General features: G+C 31.9%; 1 protein-coding gene across 1 annotated transcript; it reads right to left on the bottom strand.

The window, feature by feature from the left end:
- Positions 1-9331: 9331 nt before the first annotated feature.
- On the bottom strand, positions 9332-9805 carry LOC134692538 (toll-like receptor 13). The gene has a single exon (XM_063552995.1). It carries the CDS (start codon positions 9803-9805, stop codon positions 9332-9334), a length of 474 nt encoding a protein of 157 aa, XP_063409065.1.
- Positions 9806-20459: the final 10654 nt, after the last annotated feature.

Genomic DNA, 20459 nt, shown 5'->3' with positions numbered 1-20459 from the left:
ATTTATAAATATAACCATATCAATGATAGTAAATGTCAGCACAGAAGTCTAAATTAGGAGATTAGTTATTACTAGGTGCTTTTTTCACATGTCCTGATCGGTGTAAGAAAGTCTAAACTAGGAGATAACCGTATAGTATTTGAGAATTTTCGGGGATAAACTGGGGGTTTTACTGTCGCAAATTGAGTTTACCTGGCGACGCGGAGACAGGTAAATGGATATTTGCGACATTAAAACCCCACGGATTACCACAAAAATCAAAAATACAAGATAGTAACTGTGAAAAAAAAATTGTATTCGTGGTATACCAATTTTCGTGGTTTTCTTGGGTCACAGTAAACCACGAATTTAAGAATTCTTAAAAGTCTACAATCAGTTGCAAATTATAAGAATAAGATGTATTCCGACAGTATGGGTATTTTTTTCTACGACTATTCGGTGTACTTTTATTATTTATCCTACTTGGATATCGCTACAAATTGCATCTACAATACTTTTGCTTATTTATCGGAATGGTCAATCCACTTTTCCAGAAGTCAAAAGTAGAAACACTTGAATATGATGCATATATATATATAGACTATAAATGGGTGTATGGACCGTTGCGTTCATTTCTTGAAGAGAGACGCAATTATAAACTTTTTATGTCTGACAGAGGAGATGGGGATGTACGGCCTGGTCAAAATAGACTTGCCATAAGTAATTCCATTTCAAAATGTAAATAGATGATCTTGATTAATTCAAATGAGTTTGTGAACAATGAATGGGCGAGCTATGAAGCTACTGTTGGAATTGAGCATTTTATTAAGTTGCAAGCAAAACTAATTGTTATAAGCTTGGAAAGTACTACAAAATAAAAAATACCGCAATGTGTAATGCAAATGGTATCACTGGACGCCAATGACCACAGTCGTAAAACAAAAACATTAAATGAAATTATTTTTTTCTGGAAATGTTTGGATCTAGCCATGAAACGTAAGTGAAGCCAACTTAGTTTTCTCGTTTGAATTGTTTTACATTGTCTTATCGGGGCCTTTTATAGCTTACTTTGTGGTATTGGATTTGCTCATTGTTGATGGCCGTACGATGACCTATAGTTGTTAATGTTTGTGTCATTTTGGTCTTTTGTGGATAGTTGTCCCATTGACAATTATACCACATCTTCTTTTTTATATTTATCATTTATTAATGCATGTAATGATAGATGATTAAATTATGATATTAAATAATTTTTGAATTCATACTTTTTTAATTAATATATGTTTGGAAATCGAAATTAGTGGGCTTAGTATTAGTATAAAAAGAAAAGAATGGATCAATATATCAACATAATCATACTTATGTGTCATATGGGTAACACCAACCCCTAAGAAAAATAATTGTCGAATAGTTTTTAAATCATGGATAGTTAAAGTCTTCACACGAAAAAGGAAAGAGGAAGTACCAAAATTCAACGCACCAATCACCAACATCCAAGTACTCAACGAAAAAGGAAAAGAGGAAGTACCAAAATTCAACGCACCAATCACCAACATCCAAGTACCCAAGGAAAAAAGAAAATAGGAAGTACCAAAATTCAGCGCATCAATCACCAATATTGAAGTATCCAACGAACTAAAATAAACAAAGATCACGTGACTGTCATTGAAAAATGTGAAATTGTTTTGTACAATATGTGTTTAAAATAAGTTCCTTGTATCGTGACGCATGAAAACCATTTGTATTTTGTTCAATGAAAATAAAATATTTTAACAGGATGTGACAACGTTGCATGCAGTAGTAAAGTTTCATGTTTTAAACGATAATTTTCTTTCATTTCAAATACCACTTCATTATACCTATCTATTTTGTATAAAATTACCTATTTTAACAGGTAAAAGACTTCGAACAAATCGAAATTAAGGTTTGAAATAATGACACCATTTAAATGCCTAGATAAATGAAATTTCTTTAATTTAAAAATATTACTGCTTGTGTCTTCTTATTAGATTCAGGCTAACATACTTAACACTACCACCAAATATCATTTGGAATATCTAAAGCAATATTTCAAAATAGCCATTACTGTTTTTATACGATAAAGATATATATATATAATGATAGTGCATTGTTCTGGGGACACAAGCTACGAGATACATACAAACTTTTGTTCAATCATTTATTAAACTGAAATACAATTTGCTATTAGCAGTCAGGGTGCTTAAATTTTGTCAAAATAAGCTAGAAAACATCGAGGATGAATTATTCACTTGCAAGAAAATAATAAGACCTCGTTGAATTCGTATTCCAGTGAACTTCAATTTAACCCCTCAGCTAGAGATGGATTATACATGATTAATGATTGTTAGGATATATAAAGGAATATAATGCCAGCATTCATTGAAAGTAAAATAGAGGTAAATAATTTGATTTGACTGATTCCATCACCTGAAAACCGTTCTAAGACAGGTAAAATCAAAAATGTACATCCTTTTAATCTCAAAATTGAAATCACAATGACATAGAAATATCCATTTTCACTAGGTTCATATATCTAGTTATATGTATGTTTATATCGTGTTATGTGACCATCGGTTGTTTTATTAGTCATCTCGATAGTTATTTAGATGGCGCCTAGACTAAAATACACACGAAACGAAGCTACATATCATCAACATGCCTTGTGAATTACTTAATTTTGGCTTTTATGAATTGGATAAATATTTTATATGTTTTTTATATTAAAAATCCAATATGAGAATTTGAGTCAAACCGATGAACATGAATTTGAGAGCTTTTTACCTTATAAAATGATGCTAAGCTATCATAAAGTCAACTGCTAAAAAAGATACCTTAAAGACTGACAATACTTCTGTTCGAATGACTACACGTAAAACTTCGAATTCCCTCAATAACAACAATTTAAAAGCTTACAAAATCTATTTACATTAACACTTTATCAATAAGAAATAAATGAACAAAATTATATTTAAGATGTCATATCAACACTCAAACTCATTGACAATAGAATTGTGTTCGCTGTTAAAGATAATTTCTCACTCTTGAAAACTTGAGTTTGGAAAAAAAATTGAAGACATGTGTGCATACTTTTTTTTTTTCATTCCGAAAAAAAAAAGTATTGAAATAAAGTTTCGCGTACTCGCTCCAATTTATGTACATCGAGTATAGATAAATAGTTTTAGGATGGCCTTATTTCAATATATATAATAAACATGATTATTGTAAAAGAACTTACTTTTCGGCGATGAATGATCCGCATCTTTAACAATTATGTGCACCAACAATTAAACAAAATGAAGTATGATTGCCATTAAAACCACTTAAGACCACTAGAGACCATCTGAAATGCATATAAGTAACCAAAGATGCCCGTATGCACTTGCATTGCGCTTATCTTTAGTTACAAGAGTATACAAAAGTAACAACAGAGATGCTATAAGAAGAAAGTGAACTGTTACTAAAGTGTTTGCTGATATTTGAAATTAATATCTTAAATACAAAATTGAAATGATTTTAAAGAGATCGGTTATTGACTTTATTTCTATAAAAGACACAGATAAGAAAATGTGGTATAAGTGCTAATGAAACCACTCTTTATCCAGTTCACAATTGAAGATGAAGCCAGAAAAGCGCCTCGGACGCACTAAATTATTTAACGTGTTGTTTTAAAAAAAAATTTACAGCACTTGGTCAAAACCTATGCTGCTGGACAATCAGTCCCCGAGGGTAGCATCAGCTCAGTAGTCAGTATTACGTACGATACTGACATGATTATAACAAACCGTTGATAAATTTTGAAATAATAAAGAAACTGAGATTTCAACTTTCTCCGGCAAAGTTTACCTTACATGGATTTGGCTTCATTTTGGTATTTTTTGTTATATACCTCTTCAACTGTTTCGGTATTTATACATCCTCGGCTTTCAAATATTTGGCTCTGAGCGTTCCTGCTAAACGTAAATCTAGAAATGCGCTTAGGACTGATTAAATTATTAAACGTGTTGTTTTCATTTTTTGTTTTTTTTGTAAAAAGTAAACCATTAGACGCCTAGACCCGAATTCTGTTACTGTGATGTATAACATGTTTATGTAGAAAAAAAATTAAATCAGTTTGCTTGATACTCATACAAGATTGAGTAATTGTATAGTAAGGAGAAAACATCAATTAGACAGTTTTCACCAAGAAATGAAATACACATAATTTTCGTTTTTCTAATATATATAATGACTGTCTGTTTAGTAGTATTTTAAGAATTTTTTGTAATGTTCCACAAACAAGCTAACTTATACAGTTACAGATGGCATTACATTAACACATATTATAAACATAAAAAGTAAAAACACAAAAATACCGAACTCCGAGGAAAATTCAAAAAGGAAAATCAAAAATCAAAAGGCAAAATCAAAAGTCCAAACACATCAAACGAATGGATAAAAACTGTCATATTCCTGACTTGGTACAGGCATTTTCTAATGTAGAAAATGGTGGATTGAACCTGGTTTTATAGCTAGCTAAACCTCTCACTTGTATGACAGTCGCATCAAATTTCATTACATTGTCAACGATGTATGAACAAAACGAACATACTCAAAGAGTAAAAATGTAAAATATAGGGGTACAGCAGTCAATATTGTGTTATCATCTTAATATCACTATAAAAACAACAAATGTAACGAAGAATCACAAAAAGGCATACATCAAATTTAACATACTCATTTTGCTTTTCTTGTACCAATTAATTTATGTATATAAAAAGTCTACCCGTAAAGGAAAGAAGGTTTTCATTGCTGGTGTAAAAATGCGCGTTTGAAATTCGTACAGGTAGACATCAAAATAATTTTGTCGTTAAAAGTATGAACAAAACAAGCATACTTGCATCACTATAAAAACAACAAATGTAACGAAGAAGCACAAAAAGGCATATATCAAATTTATTATACTCCTTATGCTTTTCTTATACCACTTAATTTATCTATATAAAGTCTACCCGTAAAGAATAGATGGTTTTCATTGCTGGTGTAAAATTGCGCGTTTGAAATTCGTACAGGTAGACATAAAAATAATTTTGTCGTTCAAAGTATGAAGGTATACATACATGCATAGTCACGTAAAGTTGATATAAAAACAACAGACTCAACAGTAAATGTAATAACAATAAATAAATAAGGTGTGGTTCAAAGTATGACGGGATACATACGTACAGTATCACGTCAAATGTACAAAATAAAAAACAGACTCAACAGAAATTAAAAGTATTTTATTGAATGAAATAATTTTGTCGTTCATGATATGTCAAAATCCATAAGTAAGAGTAATTTAAGTAAATGAAATAATTTGTCGTTCAAAGCATGATGTTTTTATATAACCACAGAGTCAATTCAAAAGAATATCTCAAAAATTTACAAGTAATATTAATAAAGACTAATAAAATAATACTATAACGCGTTATTAAGATGATAACCAACGTCAGTACGCAAAATCTAAACTTCAAGACCATCTTGTATTATTTGTGAAGTTGATACGGAATATTTATCAACAAGTTCTGGGTATCTTCCGATGAACTTTTTTAGAAAAAGGACGAGACGTTCTTTGACATACCCCTGGTTCATCAACTTTCTGCTCAGACACTACATGGTGACGTTTTACAAAGTCTGAATAGGAGCTGCAAGCTCTTGAATACCTAATAAGTTGGGAAATGTATATTCCATATGCAGGTGAAGTTGGTATATTACTACTAAGGTGGGGGAAATCGATAATTTCAAAATTGAAATCGTCTCGTTTGTCATAGATTTTGGTACTGAGATGACTGTGTATGTCAAATTCGAGGTATACGTCTAAAAATGAGGCGGTTATGGTTATGTTTGTTAAATAATTGAGTGTAGATTTGTTGTCCTACTGTTTAAACGTTATTGGTTATTGATAACTATTTCCCACTTTAATTGAAGTTGTGTGTGTAGCATTGCCATTGGGGTTCGTACTGTTGTACAGTTCCTTGTTTTTGGTGATTTGCCGTTTTTCTATGCCTTTATATTATCAGTATGTTTTTGACTTAGGAGCCTCAATATGTTCTTGGTGTCTTTCGCCTCTCTGACTAGTTTAAGATCAAATATTGCTTGAGATACTATTTTTCAAGTGACTATCTTTCTGACAATAAACTCATCATATATACAAGGATTACATTCTGTATTAACGCAAGACGCACATTTCGTCTACCAAAGACTCATCAGTGACGCTCGATTCCCAAAAAGTTTTTTTTTAAAGTCAAATAAAATAAGAAGTTGAACATTAAAGACCATTGAAACCAAAAGTCCTTAAAGTTGTGCCAGATACAGCTAAGGTAATATATTCCCGAGGTAGAAAAGACTTAGTATTTCAAAAATTCAAAAGACAAATGAGAGTTCTAATAAGCAAACAGTTCTACATCTGAAAATTTGGTATGTTTATCAGAAGGATCGTACGTTGAATACACTACCAATGATGTGTGTTCCCTGTTTAAGGTATAATTAATTTTAATATATAACTTGAACTACTCAAAATCAAATTATAACTTGGCGTTAAGATATCCACAACCTGTTATAATATATTTCAATTTCCCTAAGTTATCACACCTGATAGAAAATCTCTATTTTTTTCATTTTTCTGTCATGAGTCTGATGTTGAAGTTGTCGTTTGTTGATGTGGTTCATAAGTGTTTCTCGTTTCTTGTTTTTTTAATAGATAAGACCGTTGGTTTTCCCGTTTGAATAGTTTTACACTTATCCAGTAACTTTTGGGGTCTTTTTTTAGCGTGTGGTTCGGTGTGAGCCAAGGCTTCGTGTTACTGAGATTTGTGTCAGTGACATTTTATTCTTAGATATTTTGAACTGTTCTTCTTTGGATGATTTCCCATATTACATTCGATGGAAAAAGAGGTCCGTGCAGTCAGTAAGTGACATTATTAATCGTGAAAATATGATTTTTTTATAAATTTAAGTAATTTCAAGAAAAAGTACAAACCAACAATTTTATTAAATATTATGGTTTTATCAAAAATCTCTAACACTATGAAAAATGCCTTAAATAAAACTGTCTTAATCAAGATTTTGATAAGTCTAGCACTGGTGATACTTTCTTTTAAAAAAAACATATGACATGTGTAATGTGAACGTCAAATTTGTATATGAAAACTGAGTAGATGCAGGTATTCAACTACCAACAATAAAATTTTTGAAATGGGAAGAACTGTTAGTTATTGATACTACAGAATGGTCAGAATATTTCATGATAACAAAAAAGTCTTGTAGAGATGCTTATTTAAGAACCTTCCAATATTTTTTTTTGCATAGGATTATAGCAACTAAAACCTTTTTGTTCAAAATCAAATTAAAAATACCAGGTAATGTACTTTTTGTAAACTTGGAGAAGAAACCATTGAGCACCTGTTGTTTGAATGCCCAATAACATTTCAATTGTGGTAGTCTTTTTCCAATATTGTGAAACGGTTTTTTGTAAACTTTGATCTCAACAAAGAGAATGTGTTTCTAATTTGCAAACATGAAAGTTTATTACATATTTTGCTAATCATAATTACAAAGAATTATTTATATACGTGTTTTCATTTTATCTATTTTTAGTTAAGAGAAAAGAAATAATTAATAAACTATGAGCAAATTTATTTCTTTCAAAAAAAATAGATCAAAAAGTAAGTCATGATACATATTGTAGAAAAACAGATGAGTGAAAGTATTAGTGTTGTATGTGAAATAAGTCATAGAGAGAGAGAGAAAACTCAAATACAATTTATATGTAACCTAAAATATTCTTCTTGTTAACATCAGTTAGTCAGAGATACACTTTGTGTATTGCTTTGTTTTCATCTTCTGTATTTATCCCTTTGCTCGGAAGTGTACTGGTATTTTTTACTTACAAACATGAACTTTGTGTATGACAATATGAAGAATTTGTACTGGCAATCATACTCTTTTTTTTTGTTAAAAAAAGAATGAACGTCTTTTTATCGTGTTCCTCGTGTATTTAGTACTAAGGCCAGCCCATTGTAATAACTTGTCTTGTTCTTAGGACTATTTCGTACATTTATTGACGAGAAGAAGCAAAATCGAAATGCATATTACAAAGCAATAAATAGAAGTTGAGATGAAATTTATTCATGATTTTTCCTCTTCGAATCTTGATTTTTTTAAAGTCTTTTATATTGAGTGCAACCGAGGTCACATGAATTATCATTGATATTGGTATATTAATAAATTAACTGTTTACAAAATTGTAAATTTGTTGAAAAACTAAGGCTTTTCTACCTTAGACATAGATAAATTTAGCTGTATTTGGCAACACTCTCAGGAATTTTGGATCTCAATGCTCTTCAACTCAGTACTTTATTTGGCTATTTATAACTTTTTTGGATTCGAGCGTCACTGATGGGTCTTTTGTAGAAGAAACGCACGTCTAGCGTATAAATAAAATTGAGTCCGAGTAAAACTTCAAAAATGGGTTTCAGCCGACGCACTTTTCTGAAGATACCTGCACCATAAAAACCAAATTCAAAAAAGAAAGACATAAGAGTAGAGCAATGAAATGGTCTTTTATATTGGACAAAAAGTAAAAATTTTCAAGAATGTGGTCATTTTTATCCATTTCCTGTTTAATAAACTTTGAATGTTTCGAAAAACTAAGGATTTTCTCATCCCAGGCAAAGATTACCTTAGCCGTATTTGGCACAACTTTTTTGGAATTTTGGATCCTCAGTGCTCTTCAAACTTTGTACTTGTTTGGCTTTATAAATATTTTGATATGTGCGTCACTGATGAGTCTTATGTAGACGAAACGCGCGTCTGGTGTACTTAATTATAATCCTGACACCTTTGATTACTATTTCAAAATTATGACTTTTGCTTCAATTTAAAAAAAACAGGTCAAATAATCTCGATAATTTGTTCATAAATTCTTCTGGAATGTCAAACTCATGTATTTGACCTAAAATGCAATTTCAATTTTATAGATTTTTTTATAAAAATACATGTTTATATAAGTGTTTACCGATAATGATATTTTACTTTTACAGTCATATGATCGTCTGTAATAAGATTTTTATATACATTTGTGTTAAGATAAATTGTTACTCATACCTGCAAGCACATCTAGACGTATTTTGATGTCATTTGTTTCTTTCATTCCTTTCGTTCATATAGTGGTCATCATATATATAGTACCACCGTGCAGAAATTTAATGTTTACTTTATTTGTATACGTTTAAGACTGACAATGCCTTTGTACAATGAAACAACAATTGTTGAATAGTATAAATTGAAAAAGCCATCACGACACTGTCCTTCATTAACGTTTCATTGCTTCATCTAAACATTTCCAGAAAATGTTATTTTCATTTAATATGTCTGTTTTGCGAATATGATCGTTGGCGTCCAATGACATCATTTGAAGAACACATTGCGGTATTTTTGTTTTGGTTATATGTTCCAGGTTTATAACAATTATTCTCGCTTGTAATCCTAGGAAATGTTCAATTCCTACAGTAGCTTCATAGTATGCCCAATCATTGTTTACAAACTCTTTTGAAATCACTAAGATTATCTTTTTGCATTTTGAAATTGAATTGTTTAAAGCAAAAAGTCTATGTTCTCCAGCAAGGACATCTCCTCTATCTAACAAAAGAAGTTTATAATTCCGTCTCTCTTCTAGAAATATGCGCAGAGGTCCATATACCCATTTATAGTCTCCATCGCAATAAGCTACATATGCATCATATTCAAGTGTCTCTCCTTTTGACTTCCGGAAAAGTGGATTGGCCATTCCAATGAATAAACAGAAGTATTGTAGGTGCAATTTGTAACGATATCCTACTAGAATGAATAAAAGAAGCATACCAAATAAAGTTACAGAAAAAATTAACCATACTGTAGTTATGCATCGTATTCTCATAATTCGCAAGTGATTGTAGACGATATTTGTTGTTGTAATATCTCCATCGTTTTCGACACACGAATAACTACCATTGCCGTCAAGTTTCACTTTTGTAGTAAATAACCATTCTACAAAATCTAACGAAGCACAAGTACAAACAAGAGGGTTGCCATCTAATAACACTGTCATTGTTTTATTTGATCTTCTAAATAGCACTTCAATGGCGTCAGTTTCTTTTGTTGTCAAGTAGGCTATCTTATTATTTTTGATGTTAAGGAAACTTAGACGGTTGAATTCTTCTAAATTTAAGGGAACACTTGTGAATAAATTTCCTTCAAGAATCAAAGATTGCATACTGTCTAATTGACCTTTAAATGTTGATATTCTGAATCGGTCTTCAAATGCGTTTCCTGAAAAGTCTATATACTGCAAACGTTCGAGCCCAGAGAGGAATTGGCTATGGTGATCATATTTAAGGCCAATACTTAGTAAAGAACTTTGCATTATCAACTGTTCCAAATTGACTGCAGATTGCAGAAAGTATGGATTTAAAAGACCACATTTGAAATGTGATACATTAAGTATTAGCACGTTCTGAAGTCCCCTCACTGTGTAATTGCAGTCGTCTGCAAGTGATGAGTATGAAAGGTCAAAGATTTCCAATCGTTTTATACCATTGAAAGTTATACTGTTTATCGGATCATTTCGTCCGATTATAAATGATGCGTTTAGAAATTCGAGTGAATACGGTAGTCTTATAGACCAATCTGATCGAGAATCGAATATAGCTCTGTGATCCAGGATTCCTGTGCCACTACTGTTTTGTTCGCGAATGTTTTCAATAGATCGACTTGTTATCGAAGAAATGTCTATTCTTTTAATGTTAATAAAGAAATTTAAATAAAAGATAATAAGATCCTGATGATAGTCAAAGTCATTGTTGTTTAAGTTTAAAGTCTCAAGACAATGTTTGTATTTCATCTTCTGAACGGCGATAGCATCTATCCTCCTAATGCCATTCCAACTCAAAGATAATTTTTTGACGCAAATGTTACCGATATATGCAAATAGATCAGCCGAAATTACATATTCACCATAATTTCTAAAATTATTTCTCAAATCCAATTCTTCCATTTTTCGATTTTCAAACACGTGCAAAGCTGGTAATGTTTTTGATAGTTTCAGAAAATTTTGATTTGGAATGATAAGACTGGAAAGTAATTCTAACGGTGCAAAACCATCGATTTCTATTTTTCGTAAATGACTATTAATATGTAAATGCTTTAATGGGGTCCTTTTAAATGAATGAAATGTAAAGTTATAAATAACATCACTCTGATAATCAACTGCGAAGAAATTTAGACTTTTCATGGCAGAAAATATCTCAGAAAATGTTCCATTCAATGGGCCATCATCACAAAGCAGTGTTGTAATTCTGATAAAATCAGACCACGATTCTCTTTGATACGTTGAAAGTAGAGTATACGATATAAAAAGAACTCGTAGCTCAGTTAATGGTGCAAATACATTACTTTGAAATGTGTTCAGTGGATTATTGACAAATTTTAGTTCTTTTAATTGGGTCAAATAATCAAAAGCTGATTGGTCGATTGACGCTATATTACAGTTACTTATATCCAGAAAACTGAGTCGTTTATATCTAGAAAATGCTTCCTTACCTAAAATGCCAAGGTCATTGTTAGCCAGATATAACCCTGATGTATTTTGTGGACATTCTGTAGGTATGAATGTGAAATTCCGCGAACTACAGTCACATCTTATTTCCGTTATACTTATTGAAATCTCACAATAGCCTGAATAAACCAATAAAAAAGTACAATTTACACAAAGAAAGAATACACATTGAGTTGTAAACATTGTGATAAAACTATTATGTAAGTCTTTACAATTCTAATCTAATTTCTGAATGTATCATCACGAAATGATATCTTTTGATCGGTTCACCATACCCAATAAAGCCAGTCAGCCATAACGTTAACATTTAAATATGTAACTGTAAACCACATACCTTAAGTTCATTGTGCTAAATATCTTTTGTTAACAATGTTAAACTATTTAACAAAAGGTTTACATTCATAACAGGAAGTTTAACCCTGTTGTGTCCAATGTAAATCCCCACTTCATATAACAATGCATCCCTATAGTATCATCAATTGATTTATAAATATCTAGTACATCATGAAATAGATAATAACAAATCATTCACAAAACTCAAATCAAAGTCAAATTTTTCAACTTTTAGACTAATCATCGCAATACTACGGGAGCACCTAAAATCAATCACGTTTCTAAGTAGCAACATTCCAGCAGCACCTTCATACGGGGTATATATCTCCCAATTGATACGATATTCCCGTGCTTGCATTTCCTATAATGATTTTCTTGATAGAGGGTTACTGCTCACAAGGAAGCTATTAAACCAAGAGTTCCATATGGTGAAGTTGAACTCATCCCTTCGTAAATTTTACGGACGCCATCACGAGTTGGTTGCCCGTTATGGAATAACCGTTTCACAAATGATATCGGATATGTTCCTTACGTCGTAACTACAATCCCCTCCCCTTTCATGAATGTGGCCTACCGAATTAGACTATTTACCGGATTTGTAATCACATAAGCAACAAGACGGGTGCCACATGTGGAGCAGGATCTGCTTACCCTCCCGGAGCACATGAGATCACCCCTGGTTTTGTTTTTGGTTGGGTTTGTTTTGTTTATTCTTCAGTTTTCTATGTTGTGTCATGTGTACTATTGTTTTTCTGCTTGTCTTTTTCATTTTTAGCCTTGGCGTTGTCAGTTTGTTTTAGATTTATGAGTTTGACTGTCCCTTTGGTATCTTTCGTCCCTCTTGTATGTGAGTATGTTGTTTTTTTATGTTTTACTTGAAACGCGTCTTTTTTTTCTTGATATTATTTTAGAACTATGATTTCGAAAGTTTAGTAATTTTTGCCTCTATGTTACAATAATTCTTATGAAATGAATGAATTATTTTTGATATGCGGCAAACGGACTGAAAAAAATCATCATTTCCGACTACAGTAGTACAGCTTAAATCAATCTTTAGAGACTCCAGAGTTACAAGAATGATCATCATCTATATCAGTCTGATCTATAACAATAGTTGTCAAATAGAACACAGAGACCCTGGAGTTACAAGTATAACCATCATCTATATCAGTCTGATCTATAACAATAGTTGTCAAATAGAACACAGAGACTCTGGAGTTACAAGTATAACCATCTATATCAGTCTGATCTATAACAATAGTTGTCAAATAGAACACAGAGACTCTGGAGTTACAAGTATAACCATCTATATCAGTCTGATCTATAACAATAGTTGTCCAATAGAACACAGAGACTCTGGAGTTACAAGTATAACCATCATCTATATCAGTCTGATCTATAACAATAGTTGTCAAATAGAACACAGAGACTCTGGAGTTACAAGTATAACCATCATCTATACCAGTCTGATCTATAACAATAGTTGTCAAATAGAACACAGAGACCCTGGAGTTACAAGTATAACCATCATCTATATCAGTCTGATCTATAACAATAGTTGTCAAATAGAACACAGAGACCCTGGAGTTACTAGTATAACCATCATCTATATCAGTCTTATCTATAACAATAGTTGTCAAATAGAACACAGAGACTCTGGAGTTACAAGTATAACCATCATCTATATCAGTCTGATCTATAATAATAGTTGTCAAATAGAACACAGAGACTCTGGAGTTACAAGTACAACCATCATCTATATCAGTCTGATCTATAACAATAGTTGTCAAATAGAACACAGAGACTCTGGAGTTACAAGTATAACCATCATCTATAACAGTCTGATCTATAACAATAGTTGTCAAATAGAACACAGAGACTCTGGAGTTACAAGTATAACCATCATCTATATCAGTCTGATCTATAACAATAGCTATGTAAAATAGAACACAGTCGAAAGTCTCGCTCATCTTTTCTTTATCAAATCTTTTTGAATTATGTCTTTGTGTTTCTTTGATGTCGTTCAAAATTTGACCATACACATGAGTACATTGCGTGTATGTTTCACTATTATAGGTTATTTTGATTGGCTATCCATGAGAACACGAGCAAGTAAGTGAAGATAATGTAAAACAAGAAGCATTTGCTTGTTAAATATAGGGATGAGTGTAAAGAAATTTGAAAGAAAAATTCGCAGATGCTGCTAAAATGTGAGCAATTCCTGACTCCCGTAGTGTTTCTTACGTCAAGACAAATTAGGTTGATAATTTCCTTCGATGATGCCACAGTCGACACTTTTGAAGGAAAGAGCACTGTTGATATTGAGCCAGTCATAAATATTAAAAATGTGGATCATTCATTGTCTGGTCAGAAAACATCACATTACTCAAAATTTGTAAATTAGCGTGATTTATTTCATAAAGGAAAAAAGTAGAAAGTTTTACTCTAGTTGACCGTTATGAAATATCTGTGTCACAGATGATTTCGGATATATTATTTTGAATTTATCACAGACTTATATGGAAAAAGACGTCTGGAAACACCAGTGGAGCAGAAACCTGTTGTCTTGTGTAGTAAATGTGATACTGTTTCTGTCATCACCATGCTATGACACCTATATAATCACTCTTCCATATCACACGTAGTCAACCCGGCTTTTTATCATATTCCTGTCGGTCAATCTTTAATTTTCAGTGTTATTGTTGTCTGTCTTTTGTTGGTCATGGTTTTGTCTCTTGATGTGGTGAGCTTTACTTATCTTTTCTTTTCTTTTTGTGATGGCACCAGAGAAAATTATAATTTACTGATTAAAAGAATAGAAAAATAGTTTACGCATAATATATTACAGTAACTGAAGTTTTGTTTGAGTGGCTCACATTGTTTTCCCTTTGTTCCCGGCGAAAGCAAAAACCAAATATTTTATGTTTTGAATGGGTTTTTTTTCTTTATCATATAGGTGTACACATTTTAATATTGTTTTATCAAACCTATGTTAGTTCTACCACACTTCTATACACACAAACAACGCGTTGTTTAGATAGTCTAATATACATGGAAACTCTATATATTGCCCCCTATATGTCATTTGGTTATATTTGTTTTTAAATTTGGTTCCTTTCTAACTTACGTATAATCCATTCCTCATTTTATTCATATCAATCTGTATAGTTCAGGGACGAAAGTGTCTGAGCATGAAATGAGCGTGCATTCATGGCACCGATCAATACATTCAACAACAGAATTATTCCTTTTGTTCACTTATGAAAACAGCTTTAATGGTGTTTACTTATGGTCGACCGTTAAATGGATCATTCGCGATTTGGATATTTTCTGTTATGCAAAATCTAAAGTACTTCTACATTGATTATGAACATAATATTTTACATAACTCTACTTTTAGCGCATTCAAAAGTACACCGTTGGAATATTTAAGTATAGTGGGCAGATTACGGGCGATAGAAATACATTCTTTTTCACCTTTAAAAGCTCTTTCCAGTCTTATTATTCAAAATCAAGATTATCTAATATTATCAAAAACATTACCAGCTTGCGAGTGTTTGCGAATCGAAAAATGGATGAATTGGATTTGAGCAATAATTTTAGACATTACGTGGAATATGTTATTACAACAGAACTACTTACATATATATAGAGCTTGGCTGATCGTAAATCTCAATTTGTTTACAAATCTCAGAAGATTCACTAAGAATATACCAATACAAAAGAGATATAATGAACAATGTTACCCCGGCCATCAGGACAACAGTTAAGTTCCCATACACATACGATGTCGTTACACGATTTCCGTCTTCGTTTGAATTCATCAACGCATCTTTTATTCACAGCCATACCAGTTCAATAAATAGCATCACATTTAAGAATATTAAAACCTTAAAAATGTTTGATTTAACATACTCTTCATTTTACGACTGCACCTATCTTTTTACGGATTGCAGAACGTAGGAGTTCTCAATATGTCACACTTCAAATCCTAAATTTTAAATCGTGAATTTTTTTATTCGGGATTAAATTTGGAGTAGCTGATACTGCAAAGTTCTTTATTAAGTATTGGTCTAAAAGATGATCACCATGGACAATTCCACCATGGACTCAAACTTTTGCGGTATACAGACCTTTCAAGGAATGCATTCAAAGACCAATTCAGTAGTTCAACATTCAAAAGTCAAACTGACTGTTTGCAATCTTTGATACTTGAAAGGAATTTATTCACAACTATTCCATTAAACCTCAATGACCTTAACCGGCGTAGGCTCTTTATCTTTGACTACACAGAAAATTGACGCAATTGAAGTGCTATTTAGAAAATCAAATAAGACATTGACAGTCTTATTAGAGGGAAATCCTCTTGTCTGTACGTGTGCTTCATTAAAATTTGTAGAATGGTTATTTACTATTAAAGTGAAACTTGACAGCAATGGTAGTTATTCGTGTGTCGGAAACGATGAAAATATCACAAAAACAAATATCGTCTACAATAACTTGCGAATTATGAGAAGAAGATGTATAACGACAATATGGTTAATTTTTTCTGCAACTTTATTCGGTGTGATTCTATTATTTATCCTACTTGGATATCGTTACAAATTGCATCTACAATACTTTTGTTTATTTATCGGAATGGCCAATCCACTTTTCCGCAAGTCAAAAGAAAAAGCACTTGGAGATGATGCATATGTAGCTTATTGTGATGGGGACTATAAATGGGTGTATGGACCTTTGCGTTCATTTCTTGAAGAGAGACGAAATTATAGACTTCTTTTGTCAAAAAGAGGAGATGGGGATGTACGGCCTGGTCAAAAAAGACTTGCCATTAGTAATTCCATTTCAAAATGTAAAAAGATGATCTTAATTATTTCAAATGAGTTTGTTAACAATGAATGCTACTATTTGGATTGAGCATAGAAAACTAAAGAATAAAAAACACGAACCCCACCAAAAACTAGGGGGGATCTCAGGTGCTCCGGAAGGGTAAGCAGATCCTGCTCCACATGTGGCACCCGTCGTGTTGATTATGTGATTACAAATCCGGTAAATAGTCTGAATTCGGTAAGTCACATTCATGAAAGGGAAGGGGATTGTAGTTACGATATTTCTTGTTGAATAGTGTGATAACACGGGTAGCTTGCCGTTCACACGTTGTAGTCTAGTACTTATTGGAACACCTTCCTTTACTACCGTCCTTTTAAATCACATATACAAAATTCGATTATTGTCGGAATATATAACATTCATTTGATGCATATTTTAATTCAAATAATAGAGAAAGGCGATTGGTCTCTTTTTATTGAAACAACTTCATAGCCATGCTATATTTACATGCAATGTCTACACTATAACGATTTAGCCGACAATTTATAATTAACGTATGAACACATGTAGCATTATTTGTTTTGCCGACGATACTTTTCAATAAAATTGAAAAGGTTCTAACAGGGACCACAAAGACAACTGCTATATAAATAATGATTCAAATGTATCTGTTTGTTTCCAATAAAATCAGAACACAGGATGTAAATGTGAATACTACTTGTATCAATAGAGCCTAAAGTAAAACGTCCGACTGCAGGATTCAAGCTCATCTTTCAACTACCAAAATAAATCCCCTTTGTTTTAGCCATCAAAGCACATTTAGGGTTAATGTAATTTAGTCATTGACATCTGGTTTAAAAGTTCTTAATGAAATATTTGTGATTTTTCATCCGGTGTGTTAACTTTTAGTTTGTATAAACGACTGTTAACGTCATAATCCAACTACGTTTCTTTCGCCTATACTTTCGCAGACCAGCGGACTTTAGCGTAAGGAGGAATCGCATTTAAGCGTATACCATCGCACTTTAGCGTGACCATCGGACTTTAGCGTCCCCATCGCACTTTAGAGTCCTACATATACATCCATGGATATATTTGTTAAATACTTGAGTGTAGTTTTGTTGTCCTACTGTTTAAACATTATTTGTTATTCGCAAAGTCAATTTTTCTACTTAAATTGATTCCACGTGTAACAGTATCGTTGGGGTTCGTTGTGTCGTATAGTTCTTTGTATTTTGTTGATTTGTTGTTTTTCTATGCCACCATTGGATTATCAGTTTGTTTTCGACTTATTAGCCTTAATATGTTCTTGGTGTCTTTCTCTCTGGTTAGTTTAAGTTCAAAATATTCTTGAGATGCTATTCTTTTTAAGCAACTATCTTACTGACAAATGGGAGTTTCAATGTGGAAACACTTCTACATAAGAAAATTAGATATGTTTATCAGTGGAATCGTTGAATACACAAGCAGTGTGTGTTGTTTGGTTAATGTACAACTTATTTTGATATAATTTGACACATATAGTTACTAAAAATAAAATTATAAATTGGCGTAACGGTAACACAATTTTTATGTTTTAATGTTTTAATTAAACTCATCAGGAATAAATTTAGTATATACGCCAGACGCCTGTTTTGACTACTGGGCATGTGATACCCTCAGGGAAATAAATCTCCACCAGCAGTGGCACCGACCTAGTGGTTGTAAATAAACTCACCATAGATGTGCAAACACTTCAAAATAACAGACTTGGATGTTTATCGAAACAATCGTTGAAACTAAAGTAATTGTGTTTGCTCTTTGGTTAAGGTACAATTAATTTGAATATAATTTGAACTATAGTTACTCAAAATCCAATTAAAACTTGGCGTTAAGATATCCACAGCATGTTATAATGTATTTCAATTTCCCTAATTTATCACATCTGATAGAACTTTTTTATTGTTTTCATTCATTGTCGCATATCGAGCTTTTTTGCTAAATTGGTTTACATTTTTCTGTCATGAATATGATGTTGTAGTTGTCATTCGTTGATGTAGTTCATAAGTGTTTCTTGTTTCTTTGTTTTTTTTTAAAATAGATTAGACCGTTGGTTTTCCCGTTTGAATGGTTTTACACTTATCGAGTAACTTTTGGGACCTTTTTTAGCGTGTGGTTCAGTGTGAGGCTAGGCTTCGTGTTGAAGACCGTACGTTGACCTACATTGGTTTACTGTTACTGTTTACAATACTTTATTGTAAAACTAAGGTTTTTCTCCCTCAGGAATAGATAACCTTAGCTGTATTTCCCGAAACTGTTAGGACTTTTGGTTATCAATGCTCTCCAACTTCGTCCTCTAATTGGTCTCTTTAACTTTTAGATTTGAGGATCACAACTGAGTCTTTTGCAGACTAAACGTGCGTCTAGCGTAAACACAACGTTTATACTGGTATCTATGGTTAGTTTATTATTTTTATAAATTGTGACTTGGATGGAGAGTTGTCTCATTAGCACTCATACTACCAAATCTTCTTATATCTATTTGCGTGGGGAAAACAGTTTTCGATTCCATGTATCGTGGTTGGTACAAATTAATGGACAACGACATATACAAAATGATATTCGGGTTGTACATTCAATATTTTATATCTATCACATTGTACAAAACATTTAAACTGTTAAAAGAAGACATTTCAAATCATTTTTGTAAAACATAAAAGAGACAAGGAGGGGCTCTTATAACGGCGGGATTTCGATGAATGCGTGTATTAAAATGGTGTCATTCATTTTAACCTATTCTTCAAATTGTACGTACTTGATTACCTGATATATAAGGTAATGTTCAAAAACTAAGATATTGATCTGAATATTGATAAAAAGAAGTGGTATTTAAATGGGAAGAAAAACAAAGACCATTGCTCTACTTCACATTATTTCCTGACATTGCATTGTATTCAATATAGCTACGTCCTGATAAGATATAAAAATATGAAAACTTTAAATAAACAGAGATGGTTTGTATCATACACATAATTAGCATACACTCAAGCATGTCTGCTTAAAAAAACGATGTGACATTTTTCTTATAATTACAACCGATGTTAACTAGTAATCTAGAATTTGTATAAATGAAAGTAAAACTTCAAAATTGGGTTGTGGCCGAAGCACTTTTCTGAAGTTACCTGCACAATAAACACCAATTTAAAAAAAGAAAGACTATATATCAGAGCAATGAAATAGTCTTTTGTATTGCACAAATAGTAAGTATATTCAAGGATTTCAAAATTATGACTTTTGTGCTAATTTGAATGAACAGGTTAAAATAATCTCGATAATTTGTACATAAACTGTTGTGGGAAGTCTTCTCATAAATTGTCAAACTCATGTATTTGACCTAAAACGCCATTTTTTAAAAAAAAAATTTTATCAAAATATATATAAGCGTTTACCGATAATGACATTTTACACATATGACCGTCTGTAAAAAGATTTTTGAATACATTTTTGTTAAGGAAAAATTGTTGCTCATACCTGTAAGTGGTTTCTTTTATTCCTTTCGTTAATATAGTGTTCATCATATCTATAGTACCACCGTGCAGGTTCTTAATGTTTACTTTTTTTGCATACGCTTTAGACTGACAATGCATTTTTACAATGAAACAACAATTGTTGAACATCATTAATTGAAAAAAGTCACTTTCCTTCA

The sequence above is a fragment of the Mytilus trossulus genome, chromosome 12, assembly GCF_036588685.1.
Source record: "Mytilus trossulus isolate FHL-02 chromosome 12, PNRI_Mtr1.1.1.hap1, whole genome shotgun sequence".
In the NCBI taxonomy this organism is placed as follows: Eukaryota; Metazoa; Mollusca; class Bivalvia; order Mytilida; family Mytilidae; genus Mytilus; species Mytilus trossulus.
This window is presented reverse-complemented; position numbering and strand designations above follow the sequence as displayed.

Bases quoted from the DNA above. Each gene is read 5' to 3' on its own strand.
- LOC134692538 (XM_063552995.1), bottom strand. From the start codon at position 9,805: ATGGCCAATCCACTTTTCCGGAAGTCAAAAGGAGAGACACTTGAATAT.